General features: G+C 40.5%; 1 protein-coding gene across 2 annotated transcripts in view; it reads right to left on the bottom strand.

Moving 5' to 3' along the window:
* Positions 1-2576: 2576 nt before the first annotated feature.
* The window catches only part of col11a1a (collagen, type XI, alpha 1a), a 67246-nt gene continuing 49263 nt past the window's right edge, over positions 2577-20559 (bottom strand). For both annotated transcript variants that reach the window (XM_072378207.1, XM_072378208.1), the window contains 21 exons: positions 18285-18338; positions 18152-18205; positions 17921-17974; positions 17598-17651; positions 16096-16203; positions 15659-15712; positions 15489-15542; positions 14589-14642; positions 12169-12222; positions 10967-11074; positions 10650-10703; positions 10298-10351; positions 9445-9552; positions 8157-8210; positions 8028-8063; positions 7873-7926; positions 7543-7789; positions 6713-6825; positions 6315-6383; positions 4453-4686; positions 2577-4111 (listed from right to left, as the gene is read on the bottom strand). In XM_072378207.1, the coding sequence (XP_072234308.1) occupies positions 3965-4111; positions 4453-4686; positions 6315-6383; positions 6713-6825; positions 7543-7789; positions 7873-7926; positions 8028-8063; positions 8157-8210; positions 9445-9552; positions 10298-10351; positions 10650-10703; positions 10967-11074; positions 12169-12222; positions 14589-14642; positions 15489-15542; positions 15659-15712; positions 16096-16203; positions 17598-17651; positions 17921-17974; positions 18152-18205; positions 18285-18338 (1818 nt within the window). In that variant the 3' untranslated portion in view covers positions 2577-3964. The remainder of the gene's footprint in view (positions 4112-4452; positions 4687-6314; positions 6384-6712; positions 6826-7542; positions 7790-7872; positions 7927-8027; positions 8064-8156; positions 8211-9444; positions 9553-10297; positions 10352-10649; positions 10704-10966; positions 11075-12168; positions 12223-14588; positions 14643-15488; positions 15543-15658; positions 15713-16095; positions 16204-17597; positions 17652-17920; positions 17975-18151; positions 18206-18284; positions 18339-20559) is intronic.

Below are 20559 nucleotides of genomic sequence, written 5' to 3'. Positions count from 1 at the left end.
AACAAAGTGATTATATTTAGTATAATTAAGTTATTCAAAGCATGCGGTGACTCAGTGAGCCATCTACATCCCACATTTTGCCCTGCAGGCTGTGTGTATTTGCTGCTAACATTTCGACGCTTTTCAGGTCGTCCTTATCACTGATTGCAAACTGCCAAAATGACCTCATGCATACATGACATTAGAATCCTGAAATGGCAATAGCAGAGAAAAAAAAGTCTGTAGTTAAAGGATGTGGCAGTAAAGTGATTCTTCAGCAAACAGTCGTCTCACCGCTGCCACAGTGGCAACAAATTTAGAAGATGTTTGTTCTTGGCTGAAGAATGCAAATTACTGTCACAACTGGAAGCATTCAACCCTGCGAGACAAAGAGCTTGGAAATATCACCAAAAGTAAGCTGCAGCAGCCATGCCTCATCTTAAATCCCCACTGACAGTTAAAAAACACTCATTTATTAATTAGTCCTGCAGGTGATTTATATTGCAAATGGTGTACGGGTGATGGTTATTAGGTGATGTTGGGGCAGCTGCGGCTCACCAGGAAGAGAAGTCATCTGCCAGTCGGATCCGCTTTTTGATTCGCAGCCGTCCCAGACCACACGTCGAAGTGTTTTCAGGCAAGACATTGATCCTCATATCGCCTCTGATGTGTGCAGCGGTGTGTGAATGTGTGTGTGATAGCGAAAACAAGAAAAACAACCTGTGGATATAGCTATAGGGCAATCTTACTGCAGACAGTTCAAGGTCTCATATCTGCATATTACAAGACGTCTACATTTTTTAAAAAGCATGTTTAGAAACTTGGGCCACAAAATAACATCATTTGATGCATACATTTACAACCCTCTAAGGAGGAATCAAACTGAATTCTGACCTCTTCTGTACTTCTATCCCATAATGTCAGCATGACAGGTTGTGAGTACATCTACATCCTGGTCTGCAAAAAGAATCCCCATTCTTATGCCACGGTGTCTGAAATCATTTCTACTGTTTACATGTCACTGTCTACTTGAGATGGTTTCCTCCATGGTACCCCAAGGGGGTGCAAGGTCAGTTTAAGAATTTCTACTCCTATGGTCCCCCCCTCAGTGAAATGTGGTCACTATTTGATCCTCTGGGTGGTATGTAATCTTTTCTTAGCCATTGATCCAAAGAAAATTGAAGTACGGTTTTGGACATACACACATTCTTCATACTTGCAATTATATAGCAATTATATGTTTGTCCATCTGTATTCTGTCCACCAAAATATGGTGTGTGGCGGAGCTCGATAAAATCAGAGCGTGAGTCCAAAAATCAACTGTGAATACAACATTGCAGTGCTGAGTTCTGTAAGGAAGCCATCAAATAATTAAAAGAATCATTTTTAGACTGTGCCAGAATGAAAGAAAAGCTGGGGTTTCAAGTCAGATCTCGGTGAGCTTTGGACACATGACATCTTAATTTGACCTTTAAGTGGTAAAATGTGTGTTGTTTGTCAGCAGCCTGTTGTTATGGCATTTCAACACAAGGAGTCTAACTAGTAATCCATCCGTTCATCAGTACTGGCTTGTTATAATTCATTTTAAATAAACTGTGTGCCTTGAATATGTACAAAGACAGATTATAGACTTGCATAATCTTCTAAGACAAAACAAGGTATTCGTGAAAGGACTCAAAAGCAAGTTGAAAGTAGCATGGGTTGTGGAGCTGAATTCTCTTCTGAAGTCATAGGGAGCATTTCTTGATTGTTTTCCTCGTGTGTGCAGTTCCACGAGAGCATTCCTTTTGGTTGCCTCGCTACAGAGCCCAGCTCTCCAAAGAAGGAAACACAAAAGAAAATACAAAGTCTACCCTTTTTTGCCCCTCCGCATAGACATGTCAGTTTTTATTACGTGGATTTCTTCTGCACCTTTTCAAGGAGAAATTAAAAAGGTTTCGGGGCTGGTCAGTCCTTTGAAGCTGCTCAGAGTACTGCTAACATTTGTTTCAAGAAGGCACAGGAGGGATGAATACTAATCAGGGCAGTTTTTTTTTACCGTCATAATTTCAAGGAGAGGATTACATTGATTTGGAAACTTGCATAATTGCACTGAAATGGAATCATAACCTGTGCTGTTCGCTGCCAGGATAAATAAGATGGAATTCCTAACGTAAAGAGCTGTGAAGCAACAGCTTCAGCTGCTTAACTCCACAAACAACTTGGAGGTACAAACCTCTACAAGCACCACTTAACTGCATAAACATATTCTATTTCAGTTCAGTGTGTCATTACATCCAATTTCAAAATTGGACAAAAATTCAACATCCTCAGTGAAACATTTGTGTTTAAAACTTTAGTTTTTTGCTTAATCTGAAGGAGTGAGCACAAAGTCAATCGTTGTGCAGTTTTGTTTATGCACTTAAAATGAAGTGAACACTATAGTCAGATACATAATGAGATATAGCTTCATGTACAGCTAATCTTTCGCAAAGACAAGAAAGCAGTAAAAACAGGGACATTTAAATCAAAATGTGGGCAGCTCTTTTTTCCTCCGACTGCGTGGCAAACGAAAGAAGACATTTTATTCAGGTTTCCATACACAGAATCAAAAGAAATTACTGTGAGATTGTTCTTTATTGGTGTCAAGAGAGATGGAATTGCACCAGCCCAGAATCTCAGTTGATGTAACATATCCTTGATTTAAAGCATTTGACATGTACAGAAGGTCCATCTACTCCAAAATCCGCTTACACACCATTGAGACATTCAGTTCGATGTTGTTTCGAATCCAGTTTTTAATATTTAAATGAACTATAAAAAGCACATTGAAACATTTTCTCATTTTAGTCACAAAAATGGGTCACCGGAAGGGCTTGTCATCGCATTCACAGAAGGATCGGAACAGTGGATGTCTAACAGTTAATGTATTTCTCTCTTTAAAAAAAAATCCCCACCCAAAATATATAAACTTAAATGCTTAACCAAGGTATATACAGGGCATAGAATCCTTGCATCTTAAAGGTTATCAAGAAAGTTTGAGGTATACAACCAAAGGAAAAAAAAAAGCCTGTCAAAAAATGTAACAGAAAAAAAACAACAAATAGAATTAAATAAATGGAAATAGATGTCATAATTGCCTCCTACAAGCACAGGATCACAACATTAGTGGGAGATGTTGCCATATACGTACTGGTGTGATACCTCCAGTTGTTCCACCTATGGTCACAAGGGTAAAACAGCAAAAAACCTCAAGCTTTGGACTGTTAATATATACAAAGGTCATACAGTCTAACTTAGCAGAAGAGAATTGTTTGAATGCTCACTTTTATTTGCTTCATGATGTGGAAACAGACTGGGGTGAAAAACAAAAATACCAGAATTCTAAATTTTTTTGAATAAATTTCTTTGATTTTTATGATGTCTTTAACTTATATTGTATATATTTGAACCGACTTTGAAAATATAGAGCCAAAAGTAGAATGTGATACACATGCAAGTTTTGAAAGTGGATTCAGAAATATCAGCATTGTACAAAATAATAATTACAGTTTTTTTTTTCTTTTAATAATTATCAAAATACACCTTCTTTCGTAGCACCTCGATATACTTTTGTGTGTTTTGATCAAGCACCATTGTAGTCATTTTCACACAGCACCAGAAGAATCCAGAGAGGAGATCTGTTTCCCCTTATGTCGCCTGACCCCCTCTCATGGTTACCTCCAATTCACCCTCCTCTGCCACGCTTTCCAATGTCCTTCACCTTTGCTCCATAACGTGGTTAAGTCATGTGGTTCAAGCCCTACAAGGGCAACAAGTATTTTCCTGGGTTACACGTACATACATGGAAAGACATGTTTGCTACACCATCTCTTATTCAAAACTTGCATGTGGCATAGAAAAGGGTGGGGGGCTAAAAATGGGGCTTGGTGTTACCCAGAATGTCTTATATTGACTTTCTTTGCTGTCCCCTTCAAGTCCTTCGTTTTACTTTTTTCATTTTCATTCAGCCAAGGAAGCAGACGGGTCCAACTTCAAACCCAAACTTCTGGTTAGGATCCCCAAAGTCATTCAACATGACGTCGACGATTGGAACCTGATCGATTTTGGGAGTATTAATCTCCATCACAGTCTTTCCATAGCCTTTCCTTGTCTGCAAGAGAAGAGAAATAGACGCAGAAATGAAACATGAGGCAAGAAAATCTTTGACGACTCACAGAAAAATAAACACATTGACAGTCACAGCCTAGTTAAAATCACAGCTTTCTACTGTGATTTTGTTTCAGGAGTAACAGTTCTGTTAAGTGGGAATGAATGGGGCACTTAAGGGTTCTTTGAAAGCTAAATTTGCCACCGATTATACCCGAACACTTAAAATAAAGGTTAATCATTTAAGTGTGTAAGCTTGTTACATGATTTATAATACCACATCGGGACAATACTCGTGATAAGTTGACTCTTTCTGTTCTCCACTGCTGTCGACTTTCTGCTTACCGCACATCCGTCTGAGATGGCCTTCATGTAAGGGTTATTGTCGAAGGACAGCTCCTCGTCGTTGGCACCCAAGAAGCGCAGTGCCTTATCGTAGCTGTCGCTGGAGGCATCGTGCCATGCCACAGACTGGTGGCAGCTGTAGGTGAAGTTTTGCCTGGCTGAGGCTGTCAGTAGTCTGAGGAAGGTCATTTGTACCATGTTTATTGAGTTTCCATCTATGTCCACATAGGAAAACTGTCGGGAAACAGAAAGATTACATTTAGAAGGAACATGTGCAATTTATTAGGTTGTTTCTGAAGGAGGACATCCCTGAACAAATCCTATTTCTACACATCAATGCAACACAACATTAAGACCACTAAGGTTTCTGGGTTGGAAGCAGCAAGGATGGCCAAACTGAGCAACTTTCGCAAACACCAAATTGTGGTGGCTGTTTCAGACTATTTCCACAATTACAGCTCTTGTTGTGAGTATATGGAGTGGTGAGTATCTACTAAAGTAAAGCTGAGACGGACACCCATTACATAGCTGATGCACTGGGTCATGGACACCCTAAGCTCACTGATGTGATGTGAGGAAAAATACCACTGGAGACAGAGGGTGACCTGCTCTGAATCACTGCATAAACACTGTTTCATACCATATACACCCCTATTCTAATGATACTTCTACTTCATTCAGGAGGTTTATACGCCCTCCCACGGTGCAACATCCCTTAGAGTTCAAAATGTTGACTTTGCAGCAGATTTCCTCACTGAGTACCCCTGATACATGTTGGAGTTTGACTCGTGTCACAACTTTCAAGGGGCTTTAATATCATGGCCGACATCACAAAAAAGCACTTAAAGATGACAAAAGCAATGTGTTGTGATCAATAGATAAAGACAATAAGAGATTATAGAACCAACAGCCAGCTCACGTGTTATGTTCCGCTTTCCTGTCTGGTTTTGTTCCTTTCATCCCTTATTTGTCTTAATATTCTCATCTATGTTCCGGTACCCTGCTCTTCCTTGTGTATTTACATGTAATCTACCTTTGTGTCTATGCAAATAGTATCAGAGAAGGATTCCCAGAGGGCAGTATGTTAAAAACACACAAGTTGAAAGCAAACAAAAACAAGCAATCATTAAACTTACTGCTGTTTTTTTAAAATCGGAATCTGTTTTCCATGTTAATGAAATACATGAATTCATCAATTCATAACTTGTTTTGGGTGTCTTGTGGGAAATAACGAATCGACTGAACAGTCTTGACTGTGTCTGAGACTTGAACTCTGTGTGAACCTTGCCTGAGCATGTGCATTATAAGCTCTCTCAGTTCATTTCCCGGGCATGTAGCGCACTTTTAAACCCCTCAGAGCCGTATAATGTTCTGTAACAGTTGGTCTTTTGAACCGTTTGCACTGTGGAAAAGCATGCAGCTTACACCAGTGTGATGGAGCGGCACGAAAAAGCCTTCTTTCGTTTCAAACTAAAAAAAACAAAGATGATGTTTTACAGAGATTTTTAACTGCAGAGTGAACACTAAATCTGAATGATTCTGCTGGTTTCATGGAATAGTTGATTGCTTTTTTTATTACAGCAATGTTTTACGAAATGAGACACTTGTAACTGAAGGTAAACTGCCTTAAACCCCCTGTTGTCTATGATCAAAAGAAATATTTCCCTTGAACAAATGTATTTAGACTATGCTTCACATTCACACACAGGAGCAACTTTGGGTCACCGCCTCACTTTTAGCTTCCTGTCAGCTTCCTCTGAACAGGAACCCACTATGTTCCTGTTCAGAGGGTTACCAGGCAAAACAGGAGAGATGAAGCACTGACTGGCCTGAGGAAGGGGATGAGAGAGAAAACAACTTACTATTTTACCACGCTTAAATTCACTGAACCATGAACCTGGAACTTCTTTGGGCCATGAGGATATTCTGACCTGTTGATAAGAAAACGACAGAGTGTGTTAACTGTCGACATTGTAATGGAAAACATGAAACAAAAATTTGTGGCGTAAAGCCCAGCCTCAAGGATATCATCAGAGATTAACATGGCAGAGAGAAAAAAATGTGAGTTATTTCAATATCGTTGTTAAGTCATTCTGTTTGTCTTTTGGTGACAGTTGAGCTGTTTGCTCAAAAGTAATAATGAATTCTGTTCAAGTTAAGTCCCGGGGTGAAGCGCTATGATGGCTGAATACTTGATGAGATGCGACGAACAGAAACGGGGACTTTTACAACTTATGGGTATAAATCTAAAGGCTCTTACTCCGTTGGACTTCTTATCCGGATAGATGCAGGTTTCGCCCCCGGCTGTGAAGTTACAGTAGACTCTGAAGGAATCCCCAGAGCAGCCTTGGTTTGGATCGATCCAGTACTCGCCTGAGGAGAACCAAGAACACTCACATTTCCTGTTCAACTGATGTGCACAGAGAATATTGTATAGCTCTGTTTCAAATGCAAGTGTGCTAGATTCCCTCAACTTCAGTGAAGTTCTGAGTGAAGTAATTTCAATCATTTTCATTTCTTACACATGGCTGGATAAAATGGAGTCATTATGCCAGAAGCAAGGCACTTTTCCTGACACTAAATCTGCAGCAATTCCTAAAGTAGAGACAGCTTTGCCTATAAGCTCATTTGTTGCAATTGTCATCCTGATAACTACAAATTCTTACTGAGAGGACTGAGGACCCTGAGGTTGTTTCCTCAATTTTGTTGCACTATGTTCGCAAACGCAGCCTAAAAGATTCCAAGGGAGCTAAAAAATGTCAAACACTGACAACTCCAGCTCTCTTCACTTCTTGTGAAGTTTCTTCTTTTTCTTGAGAAGCTGTTTGTCAGACCAACAATAGTGTTTTAGGGAATAAAGTGAAACCCTGCTATCTCCACTAATAATTAAGCTTCTTTCTGTGGCAACACAACTTGTTTGACAGTAACAGTCAAAAAATTAGATGTACCTACTCAAATGGGGAAATATGCCTAACCTTTTCTATTGTATGCTGTACATAGCCACAAGTACCATAAAACAAACAGATGTTTATCTTTACAATACATAAAAAAGCATTCAAGTCTTTGTTTTGTGTGTCGCCTTCAGCTTACCATCGGGGAAGTCTGGTTGGCAGAGCTGGAGATCTTTGCATGTTCTGGCTGGGTTGTTTTGTGTGCCGATAGGGTATTTCATACGTTCAATGTCCTGTTTGAGGTTGTTGAGTGAGCCAAAGATCTCCTCCATTCCCTCGCCATAATCACTGCTGGTGCCAGCTACATCTGACTGTATGTCGCTGGAACGCTTGGTCTTCTTGGGTGATCGAATGGGGAGTGGCTGGATAACCTCCCCAGGTGGGCCCTACAGATCAAATACAAGAAAATTGGCCTCAAATCTTGCCCAGTGCTTTGGCACCAGATGTAGGAGGAGTCTGAAATACTCACGGGAGGACCGGGAGGACCGATTGCACCAGTGTCTCCCTTTCCACCTGCAGGACCCTGAGAGAAACACGAGTAGAAAAGTGTTGCCAATGTTGGATTTAACGTTAAACATTTTTTGTCAAAGTGGAAATACACCTTTTAAAATAGGTTTTACTTACAGCAGAACCCTTGGCTCCTTTGGGACCTTGAGGACCCTGAAATACACAGAACACAGCACAGTAAATTAACAAGTCATTCTTTTATGAGAGTGTAAGGTAAATATAAGTTGAAATAAGCAGAAGACTTACAGGCAGACCAGGGGGACCCGGGGGACCAAGAGGACCGGCTGCTCCACTGATACCCTGTGATACGAAAACATTGAAGATGTCAGATAGTCATGACAGATGCAACTGAGACCAAAGTGTCATTGTGAGTGAAAAGTATAGAATATGCAGGGCCTGGATCAATGAATTAATGCTTTCAGCCCTGAAGAGTGTAAACACAGCACTTATGGGGTGCTGATTCCTAAACACATCATCAAACCTAACAATTCAGAGCTTTTTAAGCCCTTAAATCAGTGTTTCTCAATTCCGGTCCTCATGACCCACTGCCCTGCATGTTTTCAATGTTTCCCTCCTCCACCACACCTGATTCAAATGAATGGCTCCTTATCAGGCCACTGCAGAGCTTGATGACAAGCTGATCATTTGAATCAGGTGTGGTGGAGGAGGGAAACATCGAAAACATGCAGGGCAGTGGGTCATGAGGACCGGAATTGAGAAACACTGCCTTAAATAATGGCAAAATAAATGAAAACTTTCTGAAGCCCTTGTGTTCAATAGAAGGTGACGTTGGGATTTCATTCGACTAAAGCACCTTCAAATGCATCACTTTAAATCACTGAGCAAGCGAGGGCTGAGGACCATGTTCAGTCATTCTGCGTTTAAAAACGGATGAAGGCTGCCATGAGTTTTTAATCAAGCTTTTACCTCGTTTCAATACTATTTGAATGGAGGGATTATACAAAAAAAGTTCAATTTTTAATTATGTGGCTTAGAGCAAAACTCCAACTAGTTTTCCAAAGGTCATAGAAAATGATCATAGAAGGCATGAAATATACAGAAACTGACCACAATCTTAACAGATCTGAGAACATGACACAGTGTTAACAGTTTTCAGGGGAAAAAACCCATAGAATGTTATTCACGACACGTAACCAAACAAAACTGTAAATTAAACTATACGTAGAAATAGTTGTATTCACTCTGCTTAAGCAAAAACAAACCAAAGAATTCCTTTCAAACAACACATAGGAACAAAAACTACACTGATTATGTTTTTGTTTTTTAAGTATTCTAATATGTTAAAAGCTAACATCCAACAAAGGGTTTTCTCTCTGTGAACATAAAGCAGTAGGTGAGGAGATGTGCACTGCAGGACACATCAGCACTGCAACACAAAGCAGTCAAGTTTAGCCAACAGTGACTGTGGCAGGACCTGCTGCCACACTGGAGGGGCAAATGGGCTGAAAATGGTAAGAAGTGAAAGCCAAATGGTCTGTAGACCAGCAGGGGAATAGAGTCATCAATCACTTACATTGTCACCCTTGCCACCAGGAGAACCTTGGGGCCCAGGTAAACCTCGGTCTCCTTTCTCTCCTTGCTCTCCAGGAGGTCCAATCAGCCCAAGCAAACCTGGGTGACCCTGCAGGATGAAAACAAATATGCACACGCACACAGATCAGTCAATTGAAACAGCAACGACCCCACGTGAACACACACTTTAGAATTATACATGTTGGATAAGGGCAACATTACTTTGTTCCACAAAACTGAAACGCTCACGAGAGGCTGTAAGGCGTAAATTTCATTACTGAACAAGTCCGCAGGGGATTTAATTGAAATTTATTTCCTACAAAACGTACAAAAGGACTTTTCTGAAAATGAAAAAGTGACAGAGGCCAATTTCCAACACAAAGATAATGACTTTGCGATTTGACAGCGTTAAACAGCCCACACCTCCATTGTGTTCTTTTCTCTCATGCCAACACGTCAGGGTGTGCGAGGCATCCAGATAGAGTAATGTGCGCTGTCTGAATATTCCTGACAGTTATACTTCACCGGGCAAATTTGCCAGTGGCAGCGAAGAAAAGACCAAGATTGGACAGATTGGAGCGATACATCACAATCAACTGCATTGCAATCGAGTGAAGACGTTTTCTTTCAGAGGTTACAAATGGATTTCTTTTCCGAAACGTTCATGTAATGCGCAGTAATTCTAAAATGTTTTCCACGCCGCTTCTATAAGTTTTACGAGAATTAATACCGACTGACTGAAAGCTGAACCAAATTGCTGCCAAGCAGTTCCTGTCACTGCTTACAGGGTTTTTCTCACAGTTCAGAACATGGAAATGAAACCAGGCTATGATTGGAGGCGGGGCTACGCTTACCTTTTCACCTTTAGAACCAGGGTCACCTTTCAGGCCAGGGAGACCGGGAGGACCCTACGCAACAACAGTTAAATAAAAAGAAAAACAGTTTCAGAAAGGACAAAGACAGTCGAAGCAATGTGAGAGAGAGCAAGAGGACTAAAAAGTTGAAACGGGACACCAGCAAATAAAGATAAAAACGAGAGAAGGAATATTTTCTCTGTTTGTTTAGTTGGGGGACTGTAGCTTCTGAAGCTTCTGAAGCTTCTGATCACAGTCACTCTGCCAAGAGTTGGAAAAATACTCCCTCCAGCAACTCCGGTGACATAAATAAATAAATACACAGAAGGCAGGAGATATTACGCATACTAACCATTGGACCTGGTGGACCGTCTTGTCCTGGAGAGCCGGGCAGTCCTTGTTCACCCTGTAAAAAGCCATTCAGTTGTAGTGAGTAATACAGGCTGCTGTATTTTCTCTGGTCTGCTATTGATTTTCTGTACACAGCTTGGTGATTAATAGCCCAAACAGGGAAGAAAAGTGTGCTGGAATAAACAAGTGAAACTACAGTATAAGCCAAATGGGAGTATTGATTATTCCATGAAGTCTATCATCATGCCTTTGCAGTACTTTTATAAGAGGACACTGTGTGTTTCTTAGTTTGAACATGCACGTCTCTGTGAGACTTACAACAGGCCCGGGGATTCCACGCAGACCCTCTGGACCAGGCTTCCCTGGAGGTCCCTGGGGTCCAACAGGTCCTGTTTTACCAGCTGGACCCTCGGCACCTGCTTCACCCTGTATGTGGACATACATACAAATGGTGGGAATGCATGGCTTGAGCTGTACAACACTGTGAACTCATGAAGTTTCACCGACTGTTGACTGGGAATATTAATGATTATGCTTTATCAAATAGAGGAAGGAAGAGAAAGTAAACGCCACGGGTAAATATAGTTGGTTCTTCCTTGAGATATAAATATCAATGTAGAGCAGTTACACAGAATAATAAATAATTTTTCGATCTAGAGAAAAAAAACTATTTTGCAGCCTGTTGGCATTTCAGAGTATTTTTCTGTCAGAATTCAGCTGCAGGCTGCTTTTAGTTTGAAATAAAGCACTAACTTTAGGGTAAATGTGGACGAGTTCCTGTTGCCTTACGCGAAGTTCAGAGGAATAGATGCTGCTAAAATATTCATGTATTTGTATGTTGTTACTTAAAAACCAACCGCAATCAGACACACATCAATATACAGAGAAACTACAGGGAGCGCATAGAAATCAGATAAGTCAAGCCTGAGCTGTGAGTTACTTAAAGATTACAGGCTTACTGCAGAGCTGCCAGGACGACTTCACTGAATGTGTGTCACAGCTGCAGTGCTTTCAATCAGATGCTTCAAAACGCTTTTTTCAGGGACATCACAGACCGCTGACAGTAACTTTTACAGCACAAATACTAAACACGTAGGTAACATTTAGTGTCATTTGAAAATTATTTTGGAAAGAATCACATCCATACCCTGGTATCTGATGCGGCAGCAAAGAAAACATTAACCTTTTTGCTGCTGGCAATGCATTTAGATTCTGCACGAAGCAACAAATGCAGATATTTTCACCCTGATGAAACATAGAGATTTGGGGTGCGAATTAAACCAAAATGTTGGTGAGCTCTGATGCACAATAACACTGAATACCTGAGGGCCTCACAAAGATACTGTAGTGTTGACTTTTAAACTGGAGAATCTTAGACATAAACACCCTGCCTGCATACATTTCCATGTAATCCATGATGGAAAGTAAACAACTTTTGTGGTTTTTGTGCTTTTATTTCAGGAACGTCAGGGACGTGCTGAGATGGCTCAGCTGTGCAAAGCATGAATTGATTTTGTTACCTTAGCGCCCTTCTCTCCTTGCCTGCCCTCTGCACCAGCAGAGCCCGGAGGTCCCTGAGGAGAGTCAAAGGACAGAGTTTCAGCATTCCAACACAGCATCAACACACACACAAGTGAACGATCTGTCACAACAAATAAAGCTGTCTTTGATTCATTAAAGAATGACATGCATTCTGTATTTATGTACGATGCTTGTGCCTAAAAGAAGAAGCGATCCTCGTCGTCTCCCCAGAATCCTGATATTTTAGTCCACTGTTATTAGATTTCATATTGAACAATTGTCTTGGTTGATAAGTGGGAGCTTTATTCAAACGGGGAAGATAATCCAATGACGTCAAACGTGAACTACTTCAGTTATGTCAAGAAATATTTGAGCAACTGCCCACAAAAACATACAATCCTCACAGAACACACACACGCAACCTTTGCAAGGTCATCTTTTCTGTCTGATCAGACTCCTTTAGGCCCACAAGGATTTCTTTCAACTCCACCTTCAGTCTCCCTTTTCAAACCACCCTGCATCCAAATTCCACTCTCATCCACGGACTGCAGCCTGAGTGCTATTGACCGAGAGTCTATAATGTGAGCTCTCCTCAGGTCTTGGAGCTTTCATCTTCCCCTGATATGTACCTCTTACTGGTGGTGAAGAGGAAGGCTCTTGATCAGCACAAAGCCATTTCGGCTGAGGCACAATACACAGCAGCTCGAGTCAGTGTACAGGCGTGTCCGTCTTATAAAGCTTGCCAAAACAGCGTTTTGATAGATCTGCACTGTCATGAATTTGAGAAGCATATTATTAAAGTTTCTAATCGGACAAGATGGCTGCCAGTTAAAGAGTAAAAAAATAAGAATACGTAGGGTCCTGCGCCCCAATAAAAAGAATTAAAGCTAGACAGGGTTAATAAAAGTGTTCCAGAGTCATTATAAAATCCCATCAAACAAAATATGTGACAAAGCACAATCAGCTTATTATGACTCACTGGCGAGTACAAAGAGAGAGCAAATTCATACCCACAAAATGCAACAGAAAAACAGATAAAGGGCCAAAATGTCAGACCAATTCGTGCTGTGGAATTTCCTATTCAAGGCTAATTGGGTTCATCCTGGGTCTGCTTTATTTCCTGTGGGATTTAAGACCGGTTTGTGTTCTGAAAAACAACCCTTTTCCTAACCATGATCTCCTGACCATGCAGGTGCTGCATATGTTTATACGATGCTAAATACACGGAATGAACATTTCTTCGTGCACTTTGACAGTCAACCTTGGTTTAAAAGTGCCTGATGTGTTTTTCCCCTATTTGACTAAGTCTTGCTATGAAGAATGGCTGCTCATTTTCATGTGGCCTATGAGATTCACATCATATTGGAGTTAGGTTTGTGTCCCATCTGTTGAATAAAAGCGTTTACTAGCTCTGATATTTAACACAGACATCCCAGCCTCATAAGAGACATCACTCCTCAGAATGGAAAAGAGAGACCTAAATTAAGAAGTTTCTCTAAAGTAGAAAACTAGTGTTTTTTGCGGTCGTGGCTATGCAAATGATTCGATGGTGGGTGTGCAGTGTCCTGGTGAGGATATTAGGCTGTGAGGTAAGTGCAACAAGTCATTTCAGTGTAACTGAGTCGACATTTTAACATCTGACTGGGAACAAAATATGAAACTCCATCTGTGAGACACTGTTGCTGTCAAACAAGTGAAGAAATGATAATCGCATCACAATTAACATATTCAAGGATCAAAGATTTTATTGTGTGTCATTTTTTTTGATGGGCCCATTAAAAGCTGGCACTTGTCTTCTAATAACCTCTTAACACGTCCATGCTCTGTTTTTGTTTTGCCGCTGCTGTCAGTAAGGCAGCCGTGGATCAATAATGTGTCAGAACACATCTTTCACTTCTTTTCCACGGCCACAAGACAAATTAAAATGGAACCCACAACTTTTCTTTCTTTTTTCTTGTAAGCCTTTTCAATTTCTTGCAAGTCAAACAAAAAAAAAATGGATTCGTGACTTTCACATCGTGACATTCGTTTCTCAGGAGGCTTTGAAAAAGCTTTTCTTCACAGACGGCATAACGCACGACCCACCTAAAGCTGACACTTTGTTTTCTCCAATCTGCTTTTAATGAAAATGAATCTCTACAGCTTTACTGCCAAAACAGTTGTTTGAGAACAGTTGCTGCGAGGCAACATGAGGTAATACTGGCTCATTGCCCCCATATATTTAATAACTTCAGCTATTTAAAAAAAGAAAAAAAAGGAAAGCCTTAAGACATCAATAAACCTACATTTGACAGATCAATCAACAACTGTCAGACTTTCAGATAAGGGACTACCAGGCTGGTCGAGCTCAGATCATTGCTGCAGGCACATCAATGATGCATAAACACAGGTACTGCGGCTTTAATGGCCAAAGACTTACTCTCTTGCCAGGTGGGCCAGGTGGGCCAGCCTCTCCTGATGGACCTGGGGGTCCCTGAAAACAAGAAAAGAAACAAGAGATGCAGGATGCTTTGAGAATACTTTCTTATGAATTGTAATGGCAGAATAGCAAGCGTCACAGAGTTTTGAGACGATTCAACCCAGATTTAGTCCATAAGGCTAAAACTCACATTCGGATGAATCATTGCATCGCTTGATCCAATTACTTATTTGTTCATTGAAATAAATCACAATAATTCTTTATGGCTGGCTTTAGTCATTACTGAAAAGTAGTACAGCCTATTGTAAGGATCACTGCACTTTTACATATAAGTACAAATAAAAAAGGATGCAGATGTTTACCTCACAAACACCTCACGTTACACAGAGTTTATCACACTAATACATCTTTGAAGACTTTTCAGCATCCAATCAGTCTTCAAAAACTAATAAGTGTCATTTATAGTTAAGATTTCCTCTGGCAATAATAAGGTCTCATTTTCAGATAATACATTAGGAGTCATGATTTGTTGTACTTTCCACATTACTATTTGGCTTTTGTTTGTAATCATACTTACTGAATTTACAAGTAGATAAGTCAATTTACCCAACACCCAAGAGAATGAAGTCCATTTCATGAATTCAAATGTTGCAGCGAAAATGACTTACTTACTAAATATAATTACAGCTTTCATAGGCGGGTAAACTTGTGAAGGAGTATTACATTAAGGAATAAAAAAGGCTAATCCATACTTAGTGTAAAAGTAGCTAACTACAACGGTCATTTGATCCCATTATGTGCTTACTTGTAAAATGCCTCTCAAATATGATATAAAGAACTCATACATAGATTATGCAGTCATTTGTTCAATCCAAGTAATGAAAATTGTCAACAACTTACGGGTTGACCAGATTCACCATCCTCTCCCTTCTCTCCTGATTCTCCGTCAGTACCCTGAGAGAAAAAGAGTGATGTACAGGTCACAAAGTTGTCCAGTAAAAAGATTCATCATATATTATAGCCGTTTATTATATGTATTCAACATGGCCTATTTCTAATTTCATACTTACAGCAACACCTGGCTCTCCAGGGGGGCCAGGGTCTCCAGGGAACCCAACAGGACCCTTTAAGAGAGAGAAATGAGATACATCAGTATAAAAAAAGAAACCTGAGGCACTGCTACTGAGACATAATTTCCCTGGATACAGGAATTAGTGACATAGTTAGTAATTTAGACAGTAATTCAATCCTGTGTACCTGGTTACAGCCTGTGAAGGTAATTTGATGGACTTAATGATGATGTTGCAAATCCACGAGAGAAGGCCTCACTGCATCCCATTATCATACAGGCATAGAATATAATCTCCCTCAATAAAAAAGTCTTTTTAGCTCTGCAGTATGTTCAAGGATAAAATTGCCAACCCTGAGGCTGTATGAGACATTTGGTTTAAATCAGTATCTGACTGAGCAGAAAAAACACTCCTTTGCAGATTTTAGTCACACTTACAGGGTTGCCCTTTGGACCATCATCTCCAGGGGGTCCTTTGGCGCCAGCAGGTCCAGCAGCTCCAGGTGGGCCAGCTTCACCTTTTTCTCCTCTCTCACCTTTTGGTCCCTATGTTGATGGAGGATGGGGAGACATTCAGTGAGTCATTACAAAAGGCAGCAGTTTTAAAATTGCCTACACCGAACGGAGGAAGAAAACAAGACTCGCAGTCAGATGCTGCTGAGAGATACTGGATCTGAGGGTGACCTCAGTGTATGTAACACAGGATACTGACACTGGATGGTCAACACAACTCACAGGACCGTCATATCTAACAGCTGTCGATATCATGTCATTATATATCACATCATACATAATTGATCTATATTGTTGTATGTTGTGTGTTGAATGTCAGGGTTAATGTATGTGTGAGTAGACACAGTGATCCAGCATGTGTTCAAACGTGACCCACAAAGTGACAAAGGATTAAGAATTTGATTGCAGCCATTTAGTGGAGGGAGGTCATTGAAATACAGAAACACATTAAGACAAAAACTCTGATGCTTATGACTGTGTGTGACCTCCCACAATGACTTAGTAAATGTCAGTGCCAATAGCAAATAAATGGGGAACTAGTAGCGGATATCTTGAACCCTTGTAATCATTCTTCCCTGCAAATCACACTGGAAATAGGCCGTCTTTTCAATCTGCCGTTCTGCCTCCATAATGATGGATGAGGCAGCAGAGATAATAGAGCCATCAGTGATGGGGCTTTGGGAAAAGAAAAGAAAAGCAACTAGCATACGTTTCTAATTGGCAACAACCAAGGGCATTATGTGGATCTAATAAATTAACATCATGCAACGACTTGGACATTCAATGAAACAAAAACAACAACAAAAAAACTTTACATATACTCTGAAGTCCAATAACAAAGTAGTGCTCCACAAAGGGTAAATGACAGTTTAAGCTGTTCTCAGCTAAATATGTGTCTGGTGTTTTGATGCAAATTTGTTCCATGCAAACGTTGTTCTTTAGGACAGAAGCACCAGGCATGTCCTCTTGGTAATTACATCTTAAGAGTCTGGGAACAGACTCAATTTGGCAGGCTGTGTGGACATGTGGTGCAAAGCAGGGGAGTCATGCTGGGATGATATACCCGCCTAAATGTGAGGAGCAATTACTTTCACCATGATGAACACACTGTGCCACTTTATCCAAAAAAACCTTCTCATTACACTTTGTTTTTTCTTGATTTTCCCTGCGGCTATCCATTCATTTTGTTGATATGTATTGTATTTGTGTTGACCACCTCTGTGATGAACATAAAGACGATCAGCGACAGTGATATTTACAACAAATATGAGATGTTATATGTGTTTTCCAGTGGACCCTCGAAACACTCATACTATAGTGGAAAAACACCTGCACCCTGTGGCACAGACATACATTAGCAAACAGATAAAGAAAACTGTTGCTGCACATATTAATCTTGACGCACAACAAAAACAGAGCTTTCTTACCCCAGTTCCAGACTCTCCGGGTGGTCCTGGGTTTCCGGCCTCTCCTTGCTCGCCCTGGGGTTAGATAAATGTCAGTGTCTGGACAAATAAGTCATCAAACTGACACATGGAGGGTTTCCAAATTCAGACCCAGCATCTGAAGAAAGTTTTTCAATATTTTTCATACGTTATGTCAATGATTGTAATTGATTATTGATTTAACAGCCACAATACAGCATTAAGACTTTATAGTGCAGCCATCTGCCAATTGGCAGCCAAATGAACGGAACTTGAGGGGACTACTGTTCAACAGACATTTATAGTGTCAGAGTTCTCTCTCTTACCTTTTCGCCCACAGATCCCACAGGACCCACACCACCAGGAGGACCTTGCGGGCCCTGCAGCAGGACATTAAGAAAGGAGTTATACTATGAGTCATAGTCCATGATCTGAGGAGAGAACTTAACATAATATACTGGCCTTCAGGCGTAAAATAAGCAACACAGTTAATGATGGCGTTCAACGTGTGTCACAGCAGATCATTTTAAAAGTTTTCTACTTTAAGCCATACGTACATCAGCTCCACTAGGACCCTGAGGACCTCTGGGACCCGGGGGACCAGGAGGACCCTGCAGAGAAGAGTTAGTGTTATATGACCGTAGTTTATTTCAATTTAAAGTATTTACAAAGAGCAGCCACGCCTCTTACCATGGGCCCAACATCACCATTCTCCCCCTTTTCACCTGGAGGTCCAGGAAGCCCCTGTGGACAAATCACATGAATAAACAATGTGTGAAAAGAAAATAATCATATTATAACAACAAGGTGCTGTTGCATGAATAAGCAACAACTCTCCTAATGATTTTAATTTGTTTGTGCAGTATTCACACCAGTCGGTGCTGCTTGACATTTAATTCAAGATTTGATTTGACTGCTGGAATACATTGTTGCGATACACTAAATATTAAACGTATCTGTGAGCCAGAATGTGCATAAATGAATCGGTATCAAAAAAAAATCAGAATCCATGTTTTAACTGCCGTGTAGTCCTATTATCTGGTCGATGAAATATTCAACGAGAATATGCAGAGCAAGGTCAAGAATAAGTCTACTGAATTAAAAAGCGGAACAGAATGCAAACTGTTTGAGATTTGGGACAGGAGGGGTCAAACCCTCCTGATAAATTCACAGATGATGGTGCAGGGATCTTATTCTGCAGTTCTGTTCCTAGCTTTCTACCCATGTAAGAAAATACTCGTCCGTTCGCTTCTCTTTTTGCTGTCGGTGACGTGTACGTCGTGACTCTAACATGCAGGCTCAAATTCAGCTCACTTATGCATGTTAAATGAGCAGCTTGGGCAGGACCTCACGTGTGTCTGACATTTCTACCAGTAACTGGCGTGATTAAATATCTGTGGCGTGATTTCTGTCTGCTGCTGGATTTGGAGGCCGTTTGTCATCAGAGTAAGGTGTAGGGTGGCGTGGAAGAACATGGAAGACTTCCTTTGTCTACATCATTTTTGTGAATTTTATTACACAGTATGTGTGTTTCAGTCCCCTTGTTTTTAAAGTAATATCACGAGGTACGAGCTGCATGTCAGCTCCTCCCATGCTGAGAGATATCATCTGTGTAAAGGTCTCCTCTTATCTTAAAATAATTAGTAGTGCTACTAATTATGCAGCCCGGTAAATGCACTTGGTGATGAACAGACTATTGGAGCAGATCAGTCCTTGCTATTGATGGAATCACAATGGGAAGTGAATTACTCCCAATTAAAAGTCCATTGAATATAATCCCGCAGAGATGGAATAGCTCCGTGGAATGATGGGCAGTAGTCTGTGTAATTTCATCAAGACAATGACCCCAATCTGTGGTAAAACTTCTGAAGTATTAGGCTAAAGAAGTTGATGACTACAAAACAAATAATCACAAATTAATGGACTACAACTGAGGCAAGGGTCCCCCATTAAATCTTTGTCATGCTGCAACAAAACATCATTAAGACTCGCTGTTCTGTAATTTGTTCTATCTCAACATTATTTGTACAAAGTTGAGCCGCCTTTTAGGCAACACTTCACTATGTCTCCAGGTGAGTACCATTGAGTTATAGCCTAAAATGTTGTATATTAAAAATAAAAATGTAGCATCGATTGCTTAGACAGCCCCGCAGAGACAGCGCGGGTGCTCATGAAAGATGGATGTCGTGAGGGGTGTAAGGTGAGGGGTGTAATCATCGCAGGTCTGAGACGGGTCACTATTCCATGCTCCACAGATCCAATTCAATTGCATGAGTTTGTGTTTCCCTTCATTACCACTGGAGCGTGGTGTAAGATGAAAGTTTAGCAACACAGAGGCCAGACAATTGATTTAGATTCTTTACTGTTTCCTGCTATCATTAAAATGCTGTGAATGCCCAAAAATAATCTGTTCTGTTGATTGGACCCCTCAGAATGAAAATCTGTATTTCTCTACTTTCCATCTCAAGGGCATATTGAATCCTTGGGGTGCAAATCCTATCCTGCTTTCCAGCATGTGTGTTGGGGTTGACTACCGAAATTGGTATTAAATGACCAGCGCTAATGACTTCAGATGCAGTAATTTCCCGGATTCAGAATTCCACAGTGTGCTATTTCATGTTACTTCTCAGTTAGTTCAAGGAGTTTCTCCCTCTCCAATGTGACCAAAGCAAAAAGACCAGATCAGGAAATGAGAAGTGACGCTGTCAAGGTGTCGTGGAAAATCAGGGAAATTTCGAATTTGCTGGCAATATGATGTATTTGGTCACAAATATGGAATGTTTATTTGGGCTAATGTGAGCCTCTACAGCATGTTATATATAGAAAATATGTTGGGTGCCTGTTTAGATGCATGCTACATGCTGATATATCATGCCAAGTTGCCTGAGTTCTTTCCAAACCAGAAAATGAGATGTCCATTATCTCATTTAAAAAAAAATGTATTTAGTCTTGTTTGAAATAATTG

Source organism: Leuresthes tenuis, unplaced genomic scaffold, assembly GCF_036924035.1.
Source record: "Leuresthes tenuis unplaced genomic scaffold, fLeuTen1.0.hap1 SCAF_24, whole genome shotgun sequence".
Classification (NCBI taxonomy): domain Eukaryota; kingdom Metazoa; phylum Chordata; class Actinopteri; order Atheriniformes; family Atherinopsidae; genus Leuresthes; species Leuresthes tenuis.
Note: the sequence above shows the minus strand (reverse complement) of the source record. Positions and strands in the feature narration are given on the sequence as shown.